The 26,029-nt window shown below is 39.8% G+C and overlaps 1 protein-coding gene and 1 long non-coding RNA gene across 4 annotated transcripts; one reads left to right on the forward strand and one right to left on the reverse strand.

Moving 5' to 3' along the window:
- LOC124887981 lies at positions 1 to 2,656 on the forward strand. Its single transcript, XR_007045705.1, has 2 exons — positions 1 to 205; positions 1,466 to 2,656. It is a non-coding gene; the product is annotated as an uncharacterized LOC124887981 (long non-coding RNA).
- LOC107858822 (DNA topoisomerase 2-binding protein 1) lies at positions 2,430 to 25,443 on the reverse strand. 3 transcript variants are annotated; one of them, XM_047397949.1, is made up of 18 exons: positions 24,951 to 24,979; positions 23,471 to 23,684; positions 23,349 to 23,382; positions 23,046 to 23,167; positions 18,268 to 18,375; positions 18,043 to 18,187; positions 17,872 to 17,963; positions 17,053 to 17,146; positions 16,406 to 16,943; positions 8,690 to 8,832; positions 8,157 to 8,494; positions 7,172 to 7,339; positions 4,935 to 5,225; positions 4,424 to 4,840; positions 4,271 to 4,315; positions 4,099 to 4,184; positions 3,200 to 3,290; positions 2,430 to 2,989 (listed from the first exon to the last, which is right to left on the reverse strand). In XM_047397949.1, exons 2-18 carry the CDS (start codon positions 23,528 to 23,530, stop codon positions 2,909 to 2,911), a joined length of 2,853 nt encoding a protein of 950 aa, XP_047253905.1. In that variant the 5' UTR covers positions 23,531 to 23,684; positions 24,951 to 24,979; the 3' UTR covers positions 2,430 to 2,908. The 3 variants fall into 3 exon arrangements, with proteins under 3 accessions (XP_047253905.1, XP_047253903.1, XP_047253912.1); XM_047397947.1 differs by lacking the exons at positions 23,349 to 23,382; positions 23,471 to 23,684 and adding an exon at positions 25,132 to 25,443 and having other exon boundaries at positions 24,951 to 24,993; XM_047397956.1 differs by lacking the exons at positions 23,349 to 23,382; positions 23,471 to 23,684; positions 24,951 to 24,979 and adding an exon at positions 24,541 to 24,863.
- Between the last annotated feature and the right edge of the window lie 586 nt (positions 25,444 to 26,029).

Here is a 26,029-nt window from a genome sequence, read left to right on the forward strand (position 1 = left end):
TATAAAATGTTACACCCAAACCAAGTGCATAATACCAAAGATAAGATAAATCCAAGGTCAAACAGAAGCAAAGCAAACTAATGAACAAAGCATACATTAATATTGCAAATCCACAAGGTACTATACTATATGTATAGACTCATTCACTTGTACATAAAAGAAGAAGAAGAAGGAGGGACGAAAGCAAAATCATGAAGGAGAAAGGGTAATTTTAATAAACTGTATTGAGTTATTGCCCTTCCTAGACCCCATTTTGTGGGAATACACTGAGTTTGTTATTGTTGTTTTTGCCCTCCCTAGACCTCCACTTTGTGGGAATACACTGAGTTTGTTATTGTTGTTTGTATTGAGTTATTGGTTAAAACGATAAGAAAATTTAAAGAACTATTATCTAAACTTCAGCCAATAAGATAAAATATAAAATGATTTTAATAAACGTATACGATGTATTATTTTCGTCAAATCATTAATTCTTTCTGTTTAATTGAATAATAAATGAATGTGAAGATATAAATTAATTGACTATAATTTTGCAATAACGGTATAGGCGAAGACAAGTTATATAATTACATTGAAATGATATAAATAACAAATGTGAATATGTGTTTCCAAGTTCAAACTTTAAAATATATATATACCGTGAGTATAAAGAATTATTTTGCACTATTAGGACAGCCTCGTACATTAAGTGTGGGAAAAATTACATCGTACCATTACTTAAGTTTCCTCTATGCACTACATTCGAGAAAGAATCACAGTTCAAACCACAAGAATTTATTATAAGCTCGAATCTATTACCTGTTGCGGTGGTTGGGCACGGAGCGAGAATAGTAGGCTTGGGATGAATGAATTGATTTCGTAATTAAGGCTATAAAAAACTAGCCCTATCCACCTCCTTTGCGGAATACCAGAAAAAGAGATGAATTAGCGGATCATAGGGCTAAGTGGAAGCATGCCTGCAAAGAAAAAGATCATAGGGCTAGCTCGCTTAGGAATATCAGTTTTACAAAGATTAGGCGGTGCTGGTTTTAGAGTTCGTTCGCGTCTTTATTCTACCCAATCTAAAAGAAGCATATTCCGACGTATGGTAAAGTAACCATTCACACTAACTTCATCTCACTCTATGTGTTTTCTTGAGTGAGGTTGGGGTACCCCTTTGATCACATAACGACTTAGTTTTTAAGCTATCAATTTACTGAAAAAGTATCTACTATGCAGGGTTTCTTAAAACGTAGGTGGAATTTGTAACTTTCCATCCATAAAGCAAATAGAAGGGCATTAATTTGGGTACTGAGGACCACTACATGGGACGCTCCAAAGCTGCCTTAGCTTAATACTGTAAACAATTTAGACAAGTAGATTTGAACTACCAATATTACCTCCTTACTTGAAGATGACTCATGAAAACTAAGTGTTACATACTTTATTTTTTAATTTCTGTTTTGGATGTGGTCGGCTATTGCAGTTAGTCTACAGGTAGAGGATTCGTCAAGATTCAGCATACTGTTCATTTCATCCATGCAACACATAACGAGTGGCGGAGCCAGGATATTCACGAAGGGTTCATAAGTGAACGTACGAACTACCGAAGGGGGTTCAACATCTAATATATATACATAAAAATAATTTTAACAATGTATATATAGCATAATTTTTTGCCGGGGGTTCGGATGAACCCCTCGGCAAAGGGTAGATCCGCCCCTGCACATAACTTGATGATGCTTTGTGTGTGAACTTAGACTAGCTATGAAAGGTAATCAGAAGAGGGAAGTTTACAGCTTTATCCGCTACTTGTCTGGTATGCAAAATATAAGTGAAAACAAAAATGGAAAGAGCCTCCACCGACCAAAGGAAAGTGTGTAATTTCTGTACCCCACTCCCACCCCCTTTTTCTTTCTAATATGATCCCTTAACACGTCAAAGGCACTCCATCAATTCAAATTTATGTTGTATATGACCTATTAGAGGAGTTGGGGAAGTATTCTCTAATAAGATTTCTCCGGTTGATTCACATTCTTTCGAGATAATTCTTTTCTCTCCATTTATCTTGTTCTATCACTACTATTCAAGCAAGGTGCACCTAGTATTTCTTGGAAGTGGGAACAATCGACAAGAATACACTATACATTTGTCTCTCAAGCCAGAATCAAAAGCACCAACTTTCGGATGAGAGGCTACGCTTACACACACAGTTCATATGAGCCGTTTGGTTTGCTAACAAGTTAATAACATAATGAATGGTGATAATCAGATCATTAATCGGTCACCGAATGTATGATTCGTAAAATATAATTTGAAACAGAATATACTACCGGATAATTCAGATAATACCTCTAACCAATGACCCTTTGGAATAGCCAAGAATGGAACTCCACATGGATTATTGCCAAGAATGAAACTATTGAAGGAAAGAGTCATTACAAGCTTCATGGTATAACTTGCTCTTCATGTGAACAATATATGACTTTGAGATACGAATCACTTGTTGGTTGTTTACAGTGAGTACAAATATAACACAACTATTTAAAAGGAGAAGTTTTAAACCATTACTTGGCCTAACTACATTCCCATATTGCAGATTTTGTACACGAACAACACACACGTTAAGAAAACCCCAACGTCTATTAAAGAATGCTTCACTTAATGCTCTCGTGAAGCAGCATTCTAAGGCTGAAGATGTCAAGAGCCATCACGGAGTGGGGCTAAGAGGAGACGTTATTTTCTTGCTTTTGTGGTTGAATCATGGCTTGGAGAAGATTGCCTACCACTGATTTGGCTTTGAGTCACCAGTCACCCATTTCTGATTTGGATTCTATTGTACTTCTATAGCAAGACGAGCTCAGAAACCCCATCAACTAGTAACCAAGACTTGAATTGATCTACCCAGAAAAGACACTAAAATCCCACGTCAAGACATGCCAGAACTCCTTGTTCGTACTCTATCAATAATCATTTGTCGTCCAGACAAATCTTCTGCATATCCAACAACCTGCAATGAAGAATACATAGCTAAATTGTGAAATGATGTAATTACGAAGACATCAGAGCAATAGTAATAAGAAACGAGACTGAACAATATATGAAACTCAAACACATACCGACAGCAGCCAATGTCTAAAACAGAACAAAATTTCAGTTGAGATGAGTTCAGATGAGAAGAGATATAAGAGTTTGCTATGATTAAAGAAAAATCTTAAACCTGAGAGTCCGTCTGCGTTTCACTGAAGTGATCGTACACATTTGCAGTTGCATCTCCTGAATGACTCTGGGTTTCATCCTCTTTCTCAAACCTGAAGGAAAATGTAAATAACACTGAGCCCTCGATAAAAAATGGATACATAGCTACACACATACAAGAAATCTTCATCAGACCAGCACATTCAAAACCAAAGGCAGAGCATTAGAAATCATGAATTGTTGGATACGATGTATTATGTGTACGAAAAACAATCTATCTGTGAACCAACACACGTCACTTCCTACACTGATGATTCTACATCTTATTGCGCAGTGCCTAATTGTTGCTGCCTGCTGGTCAGGCTTTTTACTTCATTTTCTTTTGATGCAAAAAATATAATTTTAAGCCCCAACACCAGATTATTTGGTCTGGCTTCGTGTAGTGTTCCTGAAATAGGACTTAACGTTGTTTAATGTAGGCCAACATATACTGGACAGGGTTCTCAAATTGAACTTCTAATGTTTTGCAATGTATGCAATCATGGCTTAGAAATCAGTAGATTGGGTACCGCTGTTGCTCAACATAAATGTATTTGGAATCCTAGCAGATACTAGCTCTATTAACCAAGGTATTTCTGTCTCGTAGCGTAATTATTTCTAAGCAGTCAACCCTATTAAGAGAATGTAAATGCATTAGTTAGTGGAGGTTTAGCTATCACCTTACCAATACATTACATTAAGAATGTGGACATTTCGATGCAACTATCTGTTTGAAACTTATTTCTAGCCATAATTTGTCAAATTCTAAGGTGAAGAGCAAAAGGTGATGGGTGCCAAGCGCAGCAGCAGTAAGATGAGAAACTGAAGAGCAAAGATATGAGACAGCACCAAACTTGACCAAAAACATGGAAAATCGGTCACCTGTTCGTCCAGTGGTTAGACAATCCAAGAGTAGCATGACCATCTCCATGACCTTGAGCAAGATTGTTACAACCAGATGTAAAGAGCTGTCTGAGAGTCAAAGGACTCAAACTTTGCAGATGTCAAGAATAAAGTAGAGGAAGAAAGAAGAAAGCACTTGATAAAAGGATACTTCTTCATCACACTCGCTTCTTGATGGAGACTTTTGATCATGGATCTAATGTCAGAAGCCATTGAAAAAATTATTCACGAATCAAGAGCAAGACTTCTCTCAACATCCAAAAAAAAAAAATCTAAGAATACTTTGTTTCTCATAATAAATTACCTTGCTTGTTTGCTCCAATAAATCCTCTATAACAGCAGCTACATCAGGAACTATGGAAGAATCTACATTAGTACTTCCCGTCAGGTTCTTTTCTGGGGGATTTGCCCCGCAAAATGCATTATTTTCTTTTGGTGAGCAGGACAATGAACAATTGGGTTCTTCAACCACCAAGAGCCTAGCCTTCTTATTCAATTTACTTGAATACTTCATTTCTATCTTTGCTGTACTTCTACCAGCAAAAGCTTCAGTTCTCACATTTATGAGCTCCTGGGCCAGGGTTTGAGGCTGGGAAGCGGTATCACCAGATATCATCCTAAAAGCTTGTGTGGGGAACTGGCTCACTGTGCATGCCCCAGCTTCTCGATCTTCAGAAGTGACTTCTTTAGGATAAAATGGATCTGCAGAAACAACTTTGTTCTGCTCCAGAAAACCATAACAAGAAGCTGCCATGAAGATAAAGAATGGAAAAGAACAAAGAGTACAAAGTCTAGAAAGCAAGGACTGCACTAACCTGCCTGATACACTCATAAATCCACTCACATGTGGCTGGTTGTATTCCCCACTTACATGCAGCCTCATATTTTGGGCCACTAGTAAATTTACACAACAAATGTGTGACCTTTTTCGTTAATTTCTCAACAAATTTGGCTCCAATTGTAAAACACAAATTTCTCAACAACTGTCTTTCTTTCTCATCATACTGCGAAACACATACGCAGAAACTCTGAAATGCAGGGAAAGGAACTCGGCATGGAAGTGGAGAATAGAGAATGTGACTACCAACATCCAGCAAGCATCCATCCTTCATAAAAACAATATTCATTTTTCATTAGCCTTAATTGTATAATGCAAGAATTCAGAGAGTAGAAAAGAACAAGAGAGACTGCAGACTTTATCTTAATTACTCTGCACCTTTTGCAATAAATCAAGCAGATTTAACTTAGCATCTCAAGATAACAGAAAGTGAGTCGACAAAAAAGAACCAACTATCCTCTGCCATTCCCCACCCTCAAGGTTCTGGGGAGTATCTAAAGGATTTGCAGACTTTGAAAAGAAAAAAAACAAGATCATAAAAAAGACATAAATAAATGAAAATGAAGTTAAACCAATTCGACAATATATATCAGTAAAATCATCATCACTGCATTAAAATATTTAGAAAGCAAACAACACATATTTCGTGTCAATTCAAGAACATTTTCTCTATTAGCGACTTGAAATTATAGATAAGCATATCAATAAATTCTCTAGAGGAAGTCATTCATAATTTAATGAGTTGACTTCATACATGTTTATTCAAGTCCAAACTTAAGTTTGGCTAGAAATAGAGAATTTTGTGTGTACCTTATGCAAGTATCATGTTTGTGTAGGTTATGAAAGTGGGAAAGAATGGCCATTAATTGAGTGTTCTAGAAACAAAGAAGCTTCTGAAGTCAAATGGTGAACGGCAACACAGAGCAAGTCAAGAAAAGTTAGAAATTAGAGTGAAAAGCACCATACCCTACAAAGAGAATCATGACCAACCTCAAAGGCGCACAACTCAATTTATGAGGCATTTGGACATGAAACCAGAAGGAATATTATAAAGCCTAGATGTTGAGTCTCTAGTGCTTCAAAGGGCTCATCGTTTGGACTCTCCAAGGCAAAGTTATATCCAAATTAACTGAAATCGCCCAGTGCAAAGGATTGATGTGATCGCATCAAAAAGTTATAGTGATTTCAGTAATTGTGCAGGATCTTAGTTTAGGATAGAAAGCTTATTGCAATCACATAACTCAAAATGAGCTTGATTTCTGATTTTTTGCCTTTTCTTCAAATTTGACAAGGGTGTAAGGAAGAAAGAACGGAGGCCGAGTGAAGATCTTGGAATGAAGTTTCCTCAGCCAGGAAAAACACAAGAAGCAGGATGATTGATGATTCAAAGGATTCAACCCTAAGATCATCCTTTGTATCTTCCTATTTCTCTTAGATTTGTAATGCATATGTATCATGTTGTCCTTGTGCTATTTCATGAGCTAAGTTGTGTGATAATAAGAATTTAATGAAAGCGAGCATGGATTAAAGATTTAACCGAGTTCTCCTTGCTTTACATTAAATGGGTCTTGTGTTATTTTTCAGTCTAGTGCTTAATTTGTGTGATTGAGTGGCCACTTGTTGCAATAGATTGGGAATAAAATAGTGAACTTGGAAAAAGGGGTATAGGATTAGACACAGATTGAATGGTATAGGATCAAGAATTCAAGATAACCAGATCGTTAGTTGGATTAATTCTTTAATTAGTATAGGAGTATACCAATTTACCCTGCGTACCCATGACTTGGGATTGATACAGATGCATCCTAACAAGCTCCATTCTCATAGGAATATAGAAAATAGGTTTGCATGCCATTGAGAACATACATGCAAGAAAATTAGTGTCAAAGTTTAATAGCTAGTACATTTAAGTAGAGCATAGGAGGCTCAATAAATGGAATAGAATGCTCGGGAGAACCTAAGCCCTTGATCTTAGACCTATCTGAATTCCAGCCCCATTTAAGCTTTCTTAGTTAGATATTAATTTGTTTTGCTGGTCGTCAAGTCATACTTTCCTAAAAAAGGGCAGTCTGGTGTAATAAAGCTCCTGCTGTGTGTGTGATCTGGGGAAGGGCCGGACCACAAGTCATACTTTTTCTAGTCTTGAAAAAATACAAAATTGCAGAACTTATAAAAGCAACAAGAAAAGAGCTTGAGGGGCACACATTCAAATACCTCCAGACAAGACTTAATCCAGTGACTTGATACAAAAGTAGCCGCAGCACCATCTTTCTCAGAGCGCAATATACCATGACACTCAACAGTGAAATGCACAACTGTTTTATCCTGATCTTCCACCACCACTCCTCCCCCTTGCTTAACCCATTCAATAATTTCAGCTCTCTGGACAGATTATGAAAACATTAATATCAAACTAGTACATAAATTATAACATTGAAAGATTAAATAGATCTGGAGAGATGAATGACGATAAGAAGGCCAAGACCGTGAATCTCAGAACACATAACTAAACCCTCTCAAAGAAGTCTAGACGTCAGACTTGTTAAATGATGATAAACGTATACATTTCTAGATAATGAAGGATTCAACTATAATACAGAATAAGCAGCATAGCTGGACAAAATAGGAATACAAGGTAACTCTACTCCTTTTATGAGAACCAGAATAAACTAACAGCATTAGACTAGAGAGTAAAGGTTCCAAATTCCATGAGTTCTCTTCATCTTTTATGCAAGTTACAAGCTAAAACTCACAGTCAAATACATCAGAATCTAGAAGGTTAGTTCCTTACCACTAAAATATAAGGGTCCAACATTTTCAAGCTCCCAGACGATCTCTAGAATTTAATAGAATATATGGAATTGCAATTTTCCAGTCCTATCCACTAACTAGCCTTTCCTTCAGCTAATCTTTTATAATTTATATGAAGAACAGAATTCTTTGGCTCTCATTTTCTTCAAGGTCTTAACAAATACCAAATAAAGTGAATCACTTGTTTCAGGGAATGAAATGGGCTTGCAGTTTGTGCTCCAGAATTGTCATATCTGTAAATCTAGCTAATAATTTTGAGAATTCAGAAAAACCAAGGATAACTTGGGTGGATTAACAGATATGTATTTTATGTGAAACAGGACGAGAAAACATATATAATTGAGGACAGAAAATTCAGCTGCATCATGCGAAATCTGAGAAAACCCACCCGATCAGCAGGAAATGAAGCTGAAAAGCAAAATCGCCTTCCCTTGAACACAGTAGATGATGGTTTTCTACCATTAACAGCACAACTGGATTCATTCAGTATCTTTAACTCATCTTTTCCATTAGAAGTATAAGGCTGATGTTGAACCCTACTCTCTCTCAAAGAAGTTCTAATGTCATTCATATTTTCTAGTTCTCTGCTTTTGTTTGATGGCATTGCACATCCAGAATCCGTGCTTCTCCATGCATGTTCATCCGAAGACATAGTATGCACCTGAGATTTTCCTTGTCTTTTCATACTCGTGCTGATTGTAGCTCTGTTACTACAGTGAATAGGATCTGGAATCCAAAATACAGAAAATGGGAAATAAGCTTGTGAAGAAGGTACAGCATGTAAAATTTAGATGATCGTATCTCTTCTTTTAAATATCGTATTAGATGAAAGTAGGTCATTAGAGCAATGCGGAAAGCTTCCTTGCAACTAGGACAATGTAAAGTATCTGAGTAACTGAAAAGTCAAAATGGTTATCAGACCTTTCGGAAGAAGTAAATCATAAGCAATGTGCTTCCTTAGAACAGGAACTTCTTTATTCTCACGATCACAATCCTCCAGCCATCCTGATTTTACCACATGAATGACACCCAAAGCCGCAAGGTTTCTTAATTCTTTGATTTCACTACAAGATCATAGGTTTTACTCAATAAGTGAGAGTAAAGAGTTAAACCGTGCAACAGTCAACAGAATATACTTGCAGGAGTTGCACAAGGAGAGATAAATACACATGCTGTAGATTATCATAAGATGCACATACAGATTACCTTAGCTGATAAGAACCTTATATCAAGACAAATAGAAGTATAGACCAACTGACAACAAGTCATTTGATGATCAACATTAGTATACACACTAGACTTTCTTTTTCTCCTCAGTCAACGCATTAAAGTTTTTGCTCTACTTTCTGTAAGTATAATGCCAGGTAAACCTATTTACTTGTGCAAGGCTCGAGGCCAATGATCAGGAAGGTCAAAAGTAAGAAGTAGATCTAAAAGGAACAAGAATTTTTTTCTATAATCTCTTAAGTCAAAAAAACATTACAACAACATACCCAGTGTATTCCCACAAAGTGGGGCCTGGGGAAGGTAAAGTGTACGCAGTCCATACCACTACCTCAGATGAAGTAGAGAGGTTGTTTCCGATAGACCCCCCCGCCCCCCAAACCCCCCCTACAAAAAAAATTAACTTGCCTAATTTTAGTCAAATAAGTAGAAATTTGATACAGTTATAGCCATAAGTGATGGCCATGTAGAGTACGATTCTGTTGAATGTAGAGCATATGTGTTTGGATTCAAACATGTCTAGATTCATTGAAGTTGTATGGAAAATGTTAGAATTTGTCTTTTTTAAAAGGTAAGGTAATTTTAAAGAAAAACAAACAGAAAGGATGTCCTGTAACATCGAACCAGTACTTTCTAATTTACATGTTCCAATCTATACCATGAGCAAAACAAAATTACACATTTGGAACTTATCTTAATGATAGAACCAACAAAGTCATCAGACCAGCTATGTTGTATAGGGTGGGATGTTGGCTAGTCAAAGAACTCGCATGTCTATAAGATGAAAATAGTTCAAATGAGGATGTTGAGATGGATGTATAGGCATAGGAGTGATAGGATCAGCAGCAAAGCTATCTGGTACAAGGTGGAAGTGATCCGTGGCGGACAAGATGAAGGAGGCGAGGAGAGATGGTTCGGACATGTGAAGAGAAGATGCACAAAAGCCCCAGTGAGGAGTGAGAGGTTGGCTATAATGGATGTAAGGAGGGGTAGACCGAAGAAGTCTTTGGGAAGAGGTGATTAGACAAAACATGGCTCACCTGCAGCTTACCAAGGACATAGCCCTAGAGAGGAAGATATGGACGTTGAGGATTAAAGTAGAAGGTTAGTAAGTTTAGCATTGTCTAGTTCCAATTTTTAGAATTATTATTATTACTCTATTATTATCCTATTGCATTTGCTTTGCATACTTGTTTTTGTATGTTTTATTTGAGCTGAAGGTCTATCTGAAACAACCTCTATGCCTTCACAGTGTAGGGGTAAGGTTGCATACATATCTGATATCACCCTTTCCAAACCCCACACTGGGGATTACATCGAAAGTTTCTCCTCTCTTCAGAGCTGCCATCCAAGTGACAACACACATACATCTTCCCATTGTTGTGGCAGCAGATTTTCCACATAGATTCCAGCAGCAACTTGAAGGGGAGCCTTGGAGTAACTGGTAAAGTTGCTGCCATGTGACCAGGAGGTCACGGGTTCAAGCCTTGAAAACAGCCTCTGGCAGAAATGCAAGGTAAGGTTGCGTACGATACATCCTTGTGGTGGGGCCCTTCTCCGAACACCGCGCATAGCGGTAGTTTTAGTACACCGGGCTGCCTTTTTATTCCAGCAACAACTTGTGATGGTCACAAAATAAACAAACTCAAGTTCATTTCCCCACTTTAAGTTTTGAGGGAGCATTTTGAATGTTAGACAATATGCATTTGGATTCAAACACGTCTAGGTACATTGAACTTGTAAGGAAAATATTATAAAATATTTTATAGGTTAGCTTACAATATGTTGTATTTTATTTATAAAATACTTTTTGTTAGGCATGCAGAATGGTTACCTACCGTATCACGCGTAGCCTAAGGCTCCTAAATAGAAGCCAATCTCATAAATAGTTATAAACTTGTAATCATCTGTCAAGTTCTAAACAATTTAGTCGAAATAAGCAGTAAAAAGTGGGACAATTTTCTGGATTTTCTGATTAATAACTAAATTGCAAAAACAAAAATACAACGAACTGAACCACTAAAATGACGTAAGCAACTAATCTAAGAGGCCTCCATTGATAGCTTGGATCTGCAGAATGAGAAGAGATAGAAATTAGAGTGAGAAGGAGAGAGAAAAGGACATTCTGGAAGAAGGAAGAGAGGTGAGAAAAGTACCGATAATTTCTGAAAAGTCTCTCTCCTCAAGTTGGTTAGAACTTATAACAAACATGTGCTGTGCTGGCAGCTGACTTGGCAAAATCTAAGCCCTTGCGACCATTTTAATTAAAACTATTCTTGACCGTTCATTTTAATTTGTTGACATAGTGTGTTATTCACTATACAGATCATCAGATACCCTTCCTCTGCAAAACATCCTTGTCCTCAAGGATGAAATTCAGGAAATTTAGCTCGTATGAAATCAAAATCCTCCCAGGTAGCCTTTTCGGGAGGGAGGTTAAACCACTGTATGAGCACCTTCACAGCTGCAGTGTTGCCCTTCTTGACCATTTGTCGTTGCAGAACTGCCACGGGTTTCACTAAAAACTGTCCATCATCTGTAGTCATTGGAAGAGTAGATTGAACCACCACTTTAGACCCTACCTTCTTCTTAAGCAAAGAGACATGAAAAACTGGGTGAACCTTAGCTTCAACTGGCAACTGTAGTTTATAAGCAACCAGTCCAATCTTACTGATGATTTTATACGGGCCATATTACTTGGAGCTGAGCTTTAAACTCTTCCTCAGAGCTATAGAGGATTGTTGATAGGGTTGTAGCTTGAGATATACTATATCACCAACCTGAAATTCTCTCTCACTCCTATGTAAATCAGCATAATGCTTCATCCTCTCCTGAGCTTTGAGGAGATTGTCCTTGAGTAACTATTGCATTTGCTGTCTTTTCATAATAACATCATCAACAGCAAGCAAAATGGTATCTAGTAAGGGACCCATCGATAGTTGAGGAGGGCAGTAACCATACAAAGCCTCAAAGGGAGTACATTGAAAGCTAGTGTGGTAGTTAGTATTGTACCACCATTCAGCAAAATAAAGCCATAGTTTCCATTGATGAGGTCTTTGACTTGTCATACATCTCAAGTAGTTCTCGATGCACCTATTGACTCTCTCGGTCTGTCCATCTATTTGAGGATGGTAGGCTAAGCTATACAGAAGCTAAGTCCCACTCAATTTGAAAAGAGCTTGCCAAAAGTGACTCATAAAGACTATCTCTGTCAGAAATGATGGATTCAGGGGTACCATGGAGAGTATGAACTCTTTTTCAAAACTTTTCAGCAACTTGTAAGGCAGTGAAAGGATGGGATAATGCTATAAAGAGAGCAGATTTTGTAAACCTGTCAACCATCACAAAAATGACATATTTACCTTCAGACTTAGGCAACCCTTCAAGAAAGTCCATACTTATATGTTTCCATGACTGATCAAGGATGGGAAGGGGTTGTAGTAAACCTGGGTAGGGCACATTCTCATCCTTGCTTTTCTGACAAACATCACATTCAGACACAACTTGTAGCACCATCTGCTTCATTAAGGGCCAATAGAAGAGTTGGGATAGTCTTTTAAGAGTACCAAGCTGACCTGAGTGGCCACCTAAATTAGAATAGTGAAAGATGTGAATCAATTGTAGCCTCAAACCTCCAGTTGATCCCACATAGATCTTTCCCTTCTTCTTTAGTATTCCTGCACCAAAATGCCATAGACTAAGGCCAGAATTATCGATTGAGAGTTGAGTTATCAACTCCATAGCTATGGGATCATCTTTATAGCTTTCCACAATTTCTTGCACCCATAATGGAACTGTCAAGACTTATTGCATTAAGATGAGCCTCATTAGTATGAACTACCCCTTCTTGTTGTCTTGAGAGAGCCTCGGCTACTCTATTTTTTGTCCCTTTTTTATATTGTACTTCATAATCAAGTCCCAAAAGCTTAGTCAACCCCCTCTGTTGTACTGCTGTGGTGACTCTTTGTTCCAACAAATATTTGAGACTATGATGGTCAGTCTTGACTACAAAGTGTTTATATTGCAAGTAATGTCTCCATTTGTCCACCACATTCAGTAAAGCCATATATTCTTTCTCATAAATAGACTTATCTCTGTGTTTAGCAGCCAATAGCTTACTGAAATAAGATACAGGTTTTCCTTTTGTAATAGAACAGCCCCAATCCCAGAATGACAAGCATCAGTTTCAACTGTAAATTCTTCATTATAGTCCGGTAAAGCTAACACTGGAGCAGTAGACATTGCTAACTTTAAGGCTGAAAATGCTTGATCAGCTTCATTAGTCCATATAAAAGCATTTTTCTTCAATAGATCTGTCAAGGGTCTGCTTATGCTCCCATAATTGGCTACATACTTCCTATAGTAACCTATCAGTCCCAAGAAACCCCTAAGAGCCTTAACAGTGCTAGGAGTAGGACACTCTATCATTGCTCTCACCTTAGCCGGGTCAGTAGATACACCCTCAGCAGAGATTACATGTCCTAAGTACTCCACCTTGGATTGACCAAAGGAGCATTTGGACCTTTTTGCATACAATGAATGGGATACTAATGTATTGAACACTAAGACCAAGTGCTCTACATGCTCATGCAACGACTTGCTGTATATAAGGATATCATCAAAAAATAACAATACAAACTTCCTGAGGTAAAGCTGGAATACCTGATTCATGAGGGCTTGGAATGTTGCTGGGGCATTAGTTAGCCCAAAAGGCATCACCTTGAACTCATAATGACCCATGTGAGTTCTAAAAGTTGTCTTGTACACATCTTCAGCTTTCATTCTAATCTGATGGTAGCCAGCTCGTAAATCTATCTTCGAAAATATTATAGCTCCATGTAACTCATCAAGAAAATCATCCACAATGGGAATAGGGTACTTATCCTTCACTGTAATTTCACTCAACCCTCTGTAATCCACACAAAACCTCCATGTTCCATCTTTCTTTTTGACCAATAAAGCTAGAGATGAGAATAGGGATTGGATGTGACTAATGATTCCATTGGTTAGCATCTCAGCAACTTGCTTCTCTAGTTCCTCCTTCTAGTAGTAATTATATCTGTAAGGTTTTAAGCTTACTGGTTCAGCCCCAGGTTTCAAGTTAATTGAGTGGTCTAAGTGTCTAACTGGAGGCAGATTCTTAGGCTCCACAAACACTGCGCGATACTTGTTGATTACTTCCTGTATAGTGTCATCTATTACCTCTTGTTCTCTTGTTGTTTCACACCCTAAAATGAATAAATGAGCAATCAGAGTTTGTCCCTTCTTGATTAACTTGCCCATTATACTGCCACTGATCATACTTAGGCTTCCCTCCATTGGGATAGCATGTAATACTGTTTTATTATTCTTTCTGTCAATCGTCACGCACCTCTTTTCATGACCAAGTCACAACCTCCTAGGTTGATAATTCTTAGGTCTTCCTTAAAAGGTTTACCCTCCATTTTCCAGCAAAAACCTATGCAAGTAGTGTGACACATCACATAGTTTCCATCAGCAACCGTGACTTTCATAGGGGCACCATATTTAGCTACATATCCTGTATCACTCACAGCTTGCTCATCTATAAAACTATGTGTACTACTTGAATCGATCAACACAACAAGGGTCCTGTTCTTCACTGAACCTCTAACAAGTATGGAGTTCACACCTTGATTATTGCCGGAAAGTGCACTCAAACAAATAGCCTCCAACACCTCTTGTTGTATCTCACCTTCAATAATAAGATCAGGTGGTTCAGGAATTTCTATTTCTTCAGGTGGTAATGCTTCTTCTTCACCTACCATGCAGCTCAGTTGCTTTGCTGTACAGTTGTGCCCCGAAAAGTATTTCTCTCCACACCTGAAACATAGTTTGTTGATCTTCCTATGTTTATATACCTCAGGGCTAGGTCTGAAGGTGTTGGGTTTAGTAGTGTTCACAGCAGTGGGCCTCGAATAACTGGATCCAACTGGTGCTGCAGTAGGCTTGACCACTACCGAAGCCTTCTTCTGAGCTGCTTCAATTGCTTTTTGCTGCAATCTAGCTTGCTCGATAGCTAACTTCAATGTAGTGGGTTTGAACATCTTAACCCCAAATTCAATTTCCTTTTCTAGTGCTCCAATAAAACTAGAGAGGAAGTATGCCTCATTCAGGATTCCTCATGATCATCTGAGCCTTCAATTCTTCAAACCTCCCTAGGAATTCCTCCACAGTTCCAGTTTGAGAGAGTTTGTTGAACTCCTCCACAACATCCCCAATCAGAACTTCCCCAAATCGAATGCACAATTCCTCCTTAAATTCAACCCATGAGACTACTCCCCTACTTAAAACAAGTGAGTTATACCAGGTTTCAGCTAACCCATTCAAGTATAATGCAGCCTCTTCTACCTTCTGGTTATCAGCAAGTTATACAAATTAAAGTACCTCTCACACTTACGCAGCCATACCTTGGGTTCAGAGCCCTCGAAGCTAGGCAATTCCCATTTAAGAAGGGGAATAGGCAGGCAACCTTGAGCTTCCTGCACAGGATTCGGGAGTAAACCATCCCTACCAGGATTTATAACCTCGGGAGCACGTTGAGGTGCCCTCTCCAGAGCTGTCAACCGATCCAAAATAAGCTCTAAAGTACCCTTAATTCCAACTTGTGTCGTATTGAGTTCCTCCAAAAGTTCATCATGTCGCAGTAACTTGTCGTCCAAGAGTTTAAATCGGGTTCCTTCAGCCATTGAAACCTACGCTCTGATACCAATTGTCAAGTTCTAAACAATTTAGCCGAAATAAGCAGTAAAAAGTGGGACAATTTTCTGGATTTTCTGATTAATAACTAAATTGCAAAAACAAAAATACAACGAACTGAACCACTAAAATGACGTAAGCAACTAATATAAGGGGCCTCCATTGATAGCTTGGATCTGCAGAATGAGAAGAGATAGAAATTAGAGTGAGAAGGAGAGAGAAAAGGAGATTCTGGAAGAAGGAAGAGAGGTGAGAAAAGTACCGATAATTTCTAAATAGTCTCTCTCCTCAAGTTGGTTAGAACTTATAACAAACATGTGTTGTGCTGGCAGCTGACTTGGCAAAATCTAAGCCCTTGCGATCTTTTTAATTAAAACTATTCCTGGCCGTTCATTTTAATTTGTTGACATAGTGTGTTATTCACTATACAGATCATCACATCATCCGAGTCAATAAAAAGTATTAGACCTTCTTTCTTCTCTTATCTCAAATTCAGAGCTAACTATTGAAACACTAGCTGCATAATGTTCAAATCTACCTATTTTAAGGCCTGAGGCTCTAACCAAATATTTAGGTCATTTGCTAAAATATTTCCATGTGTTACATTGTCCACTGACCATCCATCTATTCACCAATTTAAGAAAGTATTTAAGTAGTGCATTCATGAAACAACTGTAAGAATATACTAAAACTTACTTCTCTGATGGATTTCCAGCTATTATGTGTGTCAACTTTTCACCAAAAGACATGTAACGAGAACCACCGCCTTTTCGGACTAGGTTGACAAGTTTTCGCATTTCAGATGCATTAAAACCAACAATTAGGATTCTGCAATCTGCCAAATAAAGATCATTGTCATCTGTTTGAGAGTCGTCAGCAACACCACCTTCACAACCATTCTTTTCCAGCTCTGTAAGTGCTCCACTGTCCTCGTCCTTTGTAGAGACAGGAGCACTGTAATCACTCTTTGGGTTCTCAGCAGGTGATTTCTCCTCCTCTTTTGTATCTGGAACATATGGAGATGTTGCAGACATATTTTGCGAGGGGGTAGCTTCCAGATCTGAATTGGCCGCTCGACAGCAAAAAACAGATTGCCCATTTGATGTCACGGCCGAGGAGCACAACCCTTGTAGATTTTTCATGCCCTTTTCCAGGCTACGTTGATGTGTCATTCTTACGGTATTCGGAGTATTTGAAGCAGCCTGAACAAGATATGACTCCTCATTAAGACATGCTGTCCCAAAAAAGGAGGGAAAAGGTCAGAAGCTGCAGCACAAATTTCCTTGGCCAGTTGAAAACTTCGGATTGAACTGGAAAATGCAGCTTTGCCCCAGAAAAATTACCTCTTCTTGCAACAGATTGGTCAAACCACCTCTTAGTAACTGTATGTATGTGACCCCATCTTGTGGCAACCTTGTATTTGTCACCTTCTGGAGCTTGTTAACTATCAAGGAAACAAACTATGATAATGCTTGAGAAATACCAAATGGTCAAAGAATGTGCCACTTCTGAATGCTAAAAATCATACAGGTGGACATGACAAGAGGAAGCAACATAGTGTAATAACTGAAAATTAAACTTGATCATGGATTCTTGAACAATTCAGATTTAAACAAAAGAAACACATTTCGGAGAGGATTTGAATCATAGGACTACATCTCGCCAAGAGGCTAGAACAACGTCCTAAATGCCACAAACTCTGGGATAAAGCTGATGCAGTGTGACATTGACGCTACATTTGCTCTGCCTTTTTCCTATGGCTGACATCTTAGACACACAATCACACCACCATGAGCACTTTAACATGAGAGAGTCTGTACTTCACCATTAGCTTAGTATTAAAACCTGGCCTACGTAGAAGTTGTGCTCATATTTGGTACTAGCTCGTATATATGTTTTACTTGACAACATTATTTGATCCAAAGCTTCTCTCAATCTTGATTTATAGGTTCTATATTGTCTTACTGAGCTTAGCTAATAAATGCAGGTAACAAGCACAATTTTGTAGTGTCGGTCTTAACTATGTCCTATCATTTTCTTTCTGCAGATTGCAAGGTTCTCATTGTGCTGTTTTCTTATCAGATCCTCAGTTTGGTAAAACATACTAAGTAGATATATCTACAAAAAAAAATCCTTTTGCAGAAGGATTGCAAAAAGGATATATCACAAATTAAATGTGAGCACTTTTTGGTCAGCTCAGGGGAGTATTTTCCGCCATTTTGCAAGATAATCCGTTCCATCTCCTTTCGCTCATCTGAAATATAAAGACAAGTGCATTAGAGAAAGACACATAGTACAAGGTTTTAAATTATTATGAGATTGAGGCTGTCAACCTGCAGGAATTCTGGAGACACAAATTGTCAACCCAGAAAAAGGAAGGACTTTGAATGACTCCTGAGGAACAAGACGGTGTTCTTTCCAGCATTGATGAAGCCAATTAATAGTGACAACTGGTTTCTTTAGAATGTTTACAGCCCACTGCACGTGAGAAAAACATAGTTAACTTGTTTTCAGAGTTCCGATTAGAAGAGGAAAAGGAGAATCAAACAATAAAAGACCTTGTACTTTGCAGCCAAAACGTTCTTCACAATAACAAAGCTCACATCCAATGATGCTTTTGTATGCAGGATTCCTCCCATTGCAATTACCAGCTTTCCAATTTCAACCTACAAAAATATATACAATTACAAGGGGTTGACAATCACAAAATGTAATAATGAGCTCAAGTGAAAACCATTTTCACCACTATATAGAAAATTTTGGTAACTCTCCTGTTATAATTCAGTATAAATGAGATTTTCAAGAGTATCCAATGAGCATTTAGCTTAAAGACAAAAACACCAACACGAAGACCCGATCATATAGGAGAATGGCACGAGACGGAGTGATGGCACGAGGCGGAGTGTATATCAGTATATTAAGCAAGCAAAATCATCAGCTCTTAAGTTTCTGTGAGGATACAAATAATTGCACTACGCCACTAAGGCAGTGAAGACATGTTTAACCCAGTACCCTCACTAGTATTTATATATCTTCAGAGAGATCACGAGTATTTTTGTTTTTCTAACGGAGAAACTAATATTAATATTATAGCACGAGTACTCAGTGTACAAATGTTTTCAATGGAAGCTCTACTTCAAATCAAGTAGGATTTTTACATGCTATACACTTGAATTTTCTAACCACTGCCTATCTCCATTCTACGGCTCTCCACTAACGGCTCTCTCTCTCCCTACCCTCTCTCTCTCGTCCCGGTCCCCGTCGCCACTGCCCTCCGTCACCGACCTCCGGTCCCCGGCGCCGACCCCCGTCGCCGCTGCCCTCCGTCACCGACCTCAGGTTCATACCCCCCCCCCCCCCCCCCCCCCGGGACCCACCCCCCCCCCCCCCCCCACCTCGGTCTCCAGCCAGCCGCCGATTCGGTCTCCAACAGCCGAAGCTCGGTCTCCAGCCGCAGCTCTGCCTGCACCCGCCGCTCGGTCGCCAGCAGCCGCAGCACCCAAACGACGACCAGTTCCCTCGGTCTCCAGTAGCCGCAACTCCATCTCAGCACTGGAATCCCCCGGAACCCGGTCAACGCTGGGCTTTGGTTTCCGGCTTGGTTTACAAGCGTAACCCGGTGACTTCTAACCTTTGTTATTTCATTCTTCGTATTATGCTAGTAGTAGCCCCTGTACCTTGACTTGCGTTGGATTTGTTGATATTGTCTGTTGTCTGTTGTTTGTTGTTGTTGTTGCTGTGGTCGTTTCTTGCACTGCTTTGGATTGGGTTATCGGCTTGGGAATCTGTTTTTGGGGTTGTGGGTGTTGAGTCCAGTGGTGTTTGCTCTCTAGTTGAGTTTACTTTTGTTCCTGGATTATTCCTTTGAATTTGTGTGAGCCTTGTATTTCTTGCTGCTGCTTTGCTACTACCATCGTTTATATCTTTATATTTTCTTATACTTTCGTGTAGTTGTGGCTATGGGCGGTAATGGTTGGATAGGGTCATGTCCGAGGGGGTTGGGGCGTGGTGAGGGCGGGGGATGAGGAAAGGGCGGGAGTGGGAGGGAGGCCAAGGTTTGGCCGCGGGGGGTAGTGGAGGGCGTGTGGATAGTGATGGTAGGCTGAGGGTTGGGTCTTAGAATATAGGAACCCTTCAGGGTAAGTCCATAGAGCTTGTGAAGATTCTTAGGAAGAGGAGGATCAATATTGCGTGTGTTCAAGAGACCAAGTGGGTAGGGTCTAAGGCTAGGGAGGTGGATGGTTACAAGCTGTGGTACTCTGGGAGCGAGAGGCGTAGGAATGGAGTTGGCATCTTAGTAGATGAAGAGCTTAGAGGTCAGGTAGTAGAGGTGAAGGGGATCAATGATAGGTTGATGACTATTAAGTTGGTCATTCGGGGGTTTACCCTGAACGTGTGTAGTGCATATGGGCCGCAAGTGGGATCGGAGGGGGAGGAGAAGATGCGGTTTTGGGAGGCATTGGAGGAGGTGGTGAGAGGCGTGCCTAGCTCGGAGAAGATTGTTGTACCAGGAGATTTCAACGGGCACATCGGGGCGTTACCGGGAGGCTTTGGTGATGTGCATGGTGGTTTTGGTTTTGGGGAGAGAAATGAAGAGGGGGCTACTCTATTGGAGTTTGCGAGGTCCTTTGGGCTGGTGGTGGTGAACTCGGGCTTCCCGAAGAAGGACGATCACCTGATCACCTTTCGAAGCGCGATAGCCAGGACCCAGATTGACTTTTTGTTGCTTAGGAAAGGGGATAGGGCGTTGTGTAAGGACTGTAAGGTCATCCCGAGTGAGAATCTTTCGACCCAGCATAGGCTCTTGGTTATGGATTTGGGTATAAAGAAGAATAGAAAGAGGAGGAGTAAGGAGCGTAGACCTAGAATTAAGTGGGGCGGCTTGACGCCAGTGAATGCGTGGGAGATAGGGGAGAAGTTGGCGGGAATGGGGGTGTGGGAGTGTAGGGGGGACGTGGATAATATGTGGGATAGGGCGGCTAGGTGCATCAGGGAGAATGCAAGTGAGGTGTTGGGTGTTTCTAGGGGCCGGGCCGGGCATCATCGGGGGGATTGGTGGTGGAATGAAGAGGTGGAGAAGAAAGTGGGGACCAAGAAAGGGGCGTATGCTAAATTGGTTGAGAGTAAGGACGAAGAAGAGAAGCGGGTAAACAGGAAAGAGTACAAGCTAGCTAGAAAGGAGGCTAAGTCAGCAGTCACGGCAGCTAAGAAGGCCGCTTTTGAGAGCTTGTATGCAGGGTTACAGGGGAAAAGAGGGGAGAAAAAGTTGTTTAGACTCGCTAAGGCTAGGGAGAAGAAGGGTCGTGACCTCGATCAGGTGAGGTGCATTAAGGGGGAGGACGGTAGAGTGTTGGTGGAGGACGGCCACATTAAGAATAGATGGCAGTCGTACTTTCATAGGCTCTTGAATGACGAAGGGGATAGAGCTATTGTGTTAGGGGAACTGGAGCACTCAGAGGAGTGTCGGGATTTTAGCTACTGTAGACGTTTTAAGGTAGAAGAGGTTAGAGAGGTTGTTCGCAGGATGCGAAGGGGTAGGGCGACGGGGCCGGACGAGATACCGGTGGAGTTTTGGATGTTCGTTGGAGAGGCTGGTGTAAGGTGGTTGACTGGATTGTTTAATGAAATCTTCAAGACGGCAAAGATGCCCAAGGCTTGGAGGTGGAGTACCATGATCCCTCTCTATGAGAATAAGGGTGACATCCAGAGTTGCAATAACTATAGGGGGATTAAGTTATTGAGTCACTCTATGAAGATTTGGGAGAGAGTGGTCGAGGTGAGGCTGAGACGGATAGTGTCTATTTCGGAAAACCAGTTTGGATTCATGCCTGGCCGCTCGACGACGGAGGCAATTCACCTGGTGCGGAGGTTGGTGGAACAGTATAGGGAAAGAAAGAAGGACATGCACATGGTATTTATCGACCTGGAGAAGGCTTACGACAAAGTCCCCAGGGAGGTGCTTTGGAGATGCTTGGAGGTGAGTGGAGTACCGCTGGCATATATCAGAGCAATTAAGGATATGTATGATGGAGCGAAAACTCAGGTGAGGACAGCGGGAGGATACTCAGAGCATTTCACTGTCTTGACAGGATTGCATCAGGGATCTACTCTTAGTCCCTTTTTGTTTGCGTTGGTGATGGATGTGTTGACGCGGTGTATTCAAGGGAAGGTGCCTTGGTGTATGCTTTTTGCAGACGATGTAGTTCTGATAGATGAGACTCGAGGGGGTGTGAATGACAAATTAGAGGTGTGGAGGCAAACTCTTGAGTCTAAAGGGTTCAGGGTGAGCAGAAGCAAGACAGAGTATGTGGAATGCAAGTTTAATGACGTGAGGCGGGAGAATGAGGTAGTAGTGAAGCTGGAATCACAGGAGGTATGTAAGAGGGATAGTTTCAAGTATCTCGGGTCCGTGATCCAGAGTAACGGTGAGATTGACGAGGATATCTCGCACCGTATTGGGGCGGGATGGATGAAGTGAAAGCTCGCGTCGGGGGTGTTGTGTGATAAGAAGGTGCCGCCCAAGCTGAAAGGCGAATTCTACAGGGTGGTAGTCCGTCCGGCCTTGTTGTATGGAGCGGAGTGTTGGCCAGTTAAGAACTCCCACATCCAAAAAATGAAGGTGGCAGAAATGCGAATGTTGCGCTGGATGTGTGGGCTGACTAGAGGGGATAGAGTTCGGAATGAGACTATCCGGGAGAAGGTTGGTGTGACTCCAGTGGAGTGCAAGATGCGGGAAGCCCGATTGAGATGGTTCGGACACGTGAAGAGGAGGGGCATGGATGCCCCGGTTCGTAGGTGTGAGAGGCTAGCGTTGGATGGTTTTAGGCGGGGTAGGGGTAGGCCGAAGAAGTACTGGGGTGAGGTGATTAGGCGGGACATGGAGCAGTTACAGCTCACCGAGGACATGACCCTAGATAGGAAGGTCTGGAGGACGCGAATTAGGGCAGAAGACTAGGGCCGGTTTGGGTCGCTAGTGTAGGAAATTACTTGGTGGGGGTTTTATTCTTGTTATGATTCCGTGTTCCAGGTTTTATTACGAATCTGTGTGCTTTCCTCTGTTTTCTAATACTTATGGGTGCCGTATTTATGTTATGTAATCTAGTGCTGTGCTTTACTATGAGTTTGTGTGGTATCTCGTGACTTGAGCCGGGGGTCTATCGGAAACAGCCTTTCTACTTCTTTAGAGGTAGAGGTATGGACTGCGTACATCTTACCCCTCCCAGACCCCACTAGGTGGGAATACACTGGGTTTGTTGTTGTTGTTGTATTGTCTCCCTCCTGCTTCATTTACATTCCACAAAGTAAAGTCATTAAGATTTAGGATAGAGATGCGTACCTTTTCATCCTTCTCAAAACCAGATGCCAGGATCTTGACCCCATCCATTGCAAGGCAACAAGTAAACTCCTGCTGGGGTAGTTGCCTTTGTTCTTTGGCACAGGAAAGCACACATTGAGGACCTTGTGAACAGAAATGGATATTAATATCAGCAAAACAAAAGGCCAGCCCAGTGCACTAAGCAACTAAAGATGCCGGAATAGAAACACAAAACAGTCACGGAAAAAACTATATATATTAGCATTTAACCAACCAGTGGTGTATTTTGGAAATTAGACATCAAAAGAAAGAAAAGAAAAACACCTCTTGAACCTTCTGGTCTGAGATTTATGCTATGCTGAAAGAGGAAGATAGTTATAATTGTTATAACTTTAGTATTTGGGACTTTTAACAAACAACAAAAAAAGAAATTCTTACTTCATTACCATGAAATTAGTTCTCTCAATTTCACTCAATACATGATGCGCCCGCATCGCATCACGCATCACAGTGCATCGCACAACAGGGATTGATGCACCCACTTCTCTCAGATGGCGCCACCTCAAGTATGTGACTCGGCGAATGCCCGCATCGGTGCATTATGTGTTGATGCGGCTGCATCCGTAAACACTGCTTGAAACTCTCCCTCTTTTGAATGACCTGAGAATTCAGTTTCACTATCACATCAGCCTCATGCAACAAATCATTAAACTTACATTCCAAGTACTCCGTTTTGTCCTGCTCAACTTAAATCCTTTAGACTCAAGAGTTTGTCTCCAAAGCTCCAACTTATTATTAACTAATTCCCAAGTCTCATCAATCTGCACAACATAATCAGCAAATAACATACACCAAGGCACCTTCCCTTAAATATGCCGCGTCAAAACATCCATCATCAAGGAAAATAAAAACGAGCTAAGAGTCGATCCCTGGTGCAACCCTGTCAAAACGAAAAAGTGCTTCGAATCTCCTCCTACCGTCCTCACACGAGTATCCGCGTCGTCGTACATGTCCTGAATCGACCTAGAGTATGCCACGGATACCCCCAGCCTCCAAGCACCTCCACAGAGTCTCTCTGGGAACTTTTTCATACACCTCAAGATCAATGAACATTATGTGCAAGTTATTCTTCCTCTCCCTAAACTGCTCTACTAATCTACTCACAAAACAGTCACGGAAAAAACTATATATATTAGCATTTAAGCAACCAATGGTGTATTTTGGAAATTAGATATCAAAAGAAAGAAAAGAGAAACACCTCTTGAACCATCTGGTCTGAGGTTTATGCTATGCTGAAAGGGGAAGATAGTTATAATTGTTATAACTTTAATATTAGGGACTTTTAACAAACAACAAAAAGAAATTCCCATACGTCATTACCATGAAATTAGTTCACTCAATTTCACCAACCTCAATATTTAGGGTACAGACTATCACAATACCAAAAAATAGGTGTCAGAACAAATGAAGACACAGAAAAATCAACTGGATCAATAAGATAGTATCAAATTGCAACCTTATAAGGACAAAATCTAAACAAAAAACTCTGATAATAAACCATCCAAACTATCTTCAATTCGAATTTCTGAACCACACTACCGTTTGGCCATGGAAATAATAATTTTTCGGAGTTGGAGTTGGAGTTGAAGTTGTGTTTGGCCATGAATATAAATTGGAGTAGTTTCTGAAACTTTGCAAGAGAAATAGGAGTGAAAAAAAAAAGTGAAAACAACTTTTCCAAAATCAATTTCCACTAAAGTGAAGTAATTCTTATAGTCAAACACTATAATTTTCACTTTTTTCACTAAAGTGAAATAACTTTCCAGAAAAAAAGTGAAAAAATTCTGATGGTCAAACACCTGCTTTTGCCCTCACCAGTCAAAACCAAGGGCAAACAAGTAAAATACAGTTGAAACCAAAACTTACCTATCAAATTGCAGCCCTTAGCTTGAAGATCCCCAAATTTCTCCTGCGAAAATTAGGTAAAATTTCGAAATTACAGCAAAATCAATAGCACCACAATTAACAAACGAATCAAATAAATTTCAAACCAAAATCCCCTAAAAATTTGACAACGAATTAGTACATAAATGATAATAGTACGTACATGTTGGGGAGAAGAAATGACGTGATAATCGTTGAGAGCATTCCGGGAGGGGTCGCAACAGAGGAAAACTTGAGCTCCGTTGAGCTTGAGAGCATGGTGAAGCGCGTCGAATTGCTCCGGCGGAACGAGGTTTCTCGACATGAATACATTTGCTCCGGTGAATACCTTCGTTGTCATCATCTTCTCTGCTGCAAGTTGTAACTATACTTCCATTTCCAGGTGTTCGCAATTTTCTCTAAAAATTTTTTGAAGAAAGAGCGGGAATTGTTCATGAGTCGTGTAAATGGGCCCGGGTTCAGGTTTGGGTTAAATGGGCCTTCAGGAGCCTACCACAGCTTGGAAATATAATAGTTTTCCAAATAGCAAATATTACAAAAAAAAAAAAAAAAAATTAGCATACTTACGACTATAATTACAATAAATAGCAACATTTTTATAAAATTAAAATTTATAATATTATTGAAATTATTTTATTCATTAACTAGGCAAGTGCATGTTTTATTATCACTACTTTACATTTTTCTATTTTCACTTCACTATTTCACCTTCCCTAAATATTGTCATATCTTTTACACCATTTTTTCATCTTATTTTATTTATCATTTTATTTTTTTATTTTATTTTTATTTTCTTATTTCCACTTTAGTTTCTCTCTTCTATTTCTCTTCTTTTTTTTTCTTTTTCATTTTTTTTATTTGTTTTTCTTTTTTTTTCATATTTGAAGATAATTATCTCCATGATTTTCAAGATTTCAAAATAAAACATCATTATTGCCTTTCACTCTCTTATATCTCTACCTTTTTTTTTTGTTAGTTTTTTTTATCTTAGTTTTTTATTATTTTATTTTTTTATTTTGATTTCTTTTTTTCTTTTTCATTTTTTTCTTTCCACTTTATTT

The sequence above is a fragment of the Capsicum annuum genome, chromosome 1 (genome assembly GCF_002878395.1).
Source record: "Capsicum annuum cultivar UCD-10X-F1 chromosome 1, UCD10Xv1.1, whole genome shotgun sequence".
In the NCBI taxonomy this organism is placed as follows: domain Eukaryota; kingdom Viridiplantae; phylum Streptophyta; class Magnoliopsida; order Solanales; family Solanaceae; genus Capsicum; species Capsicum annuum.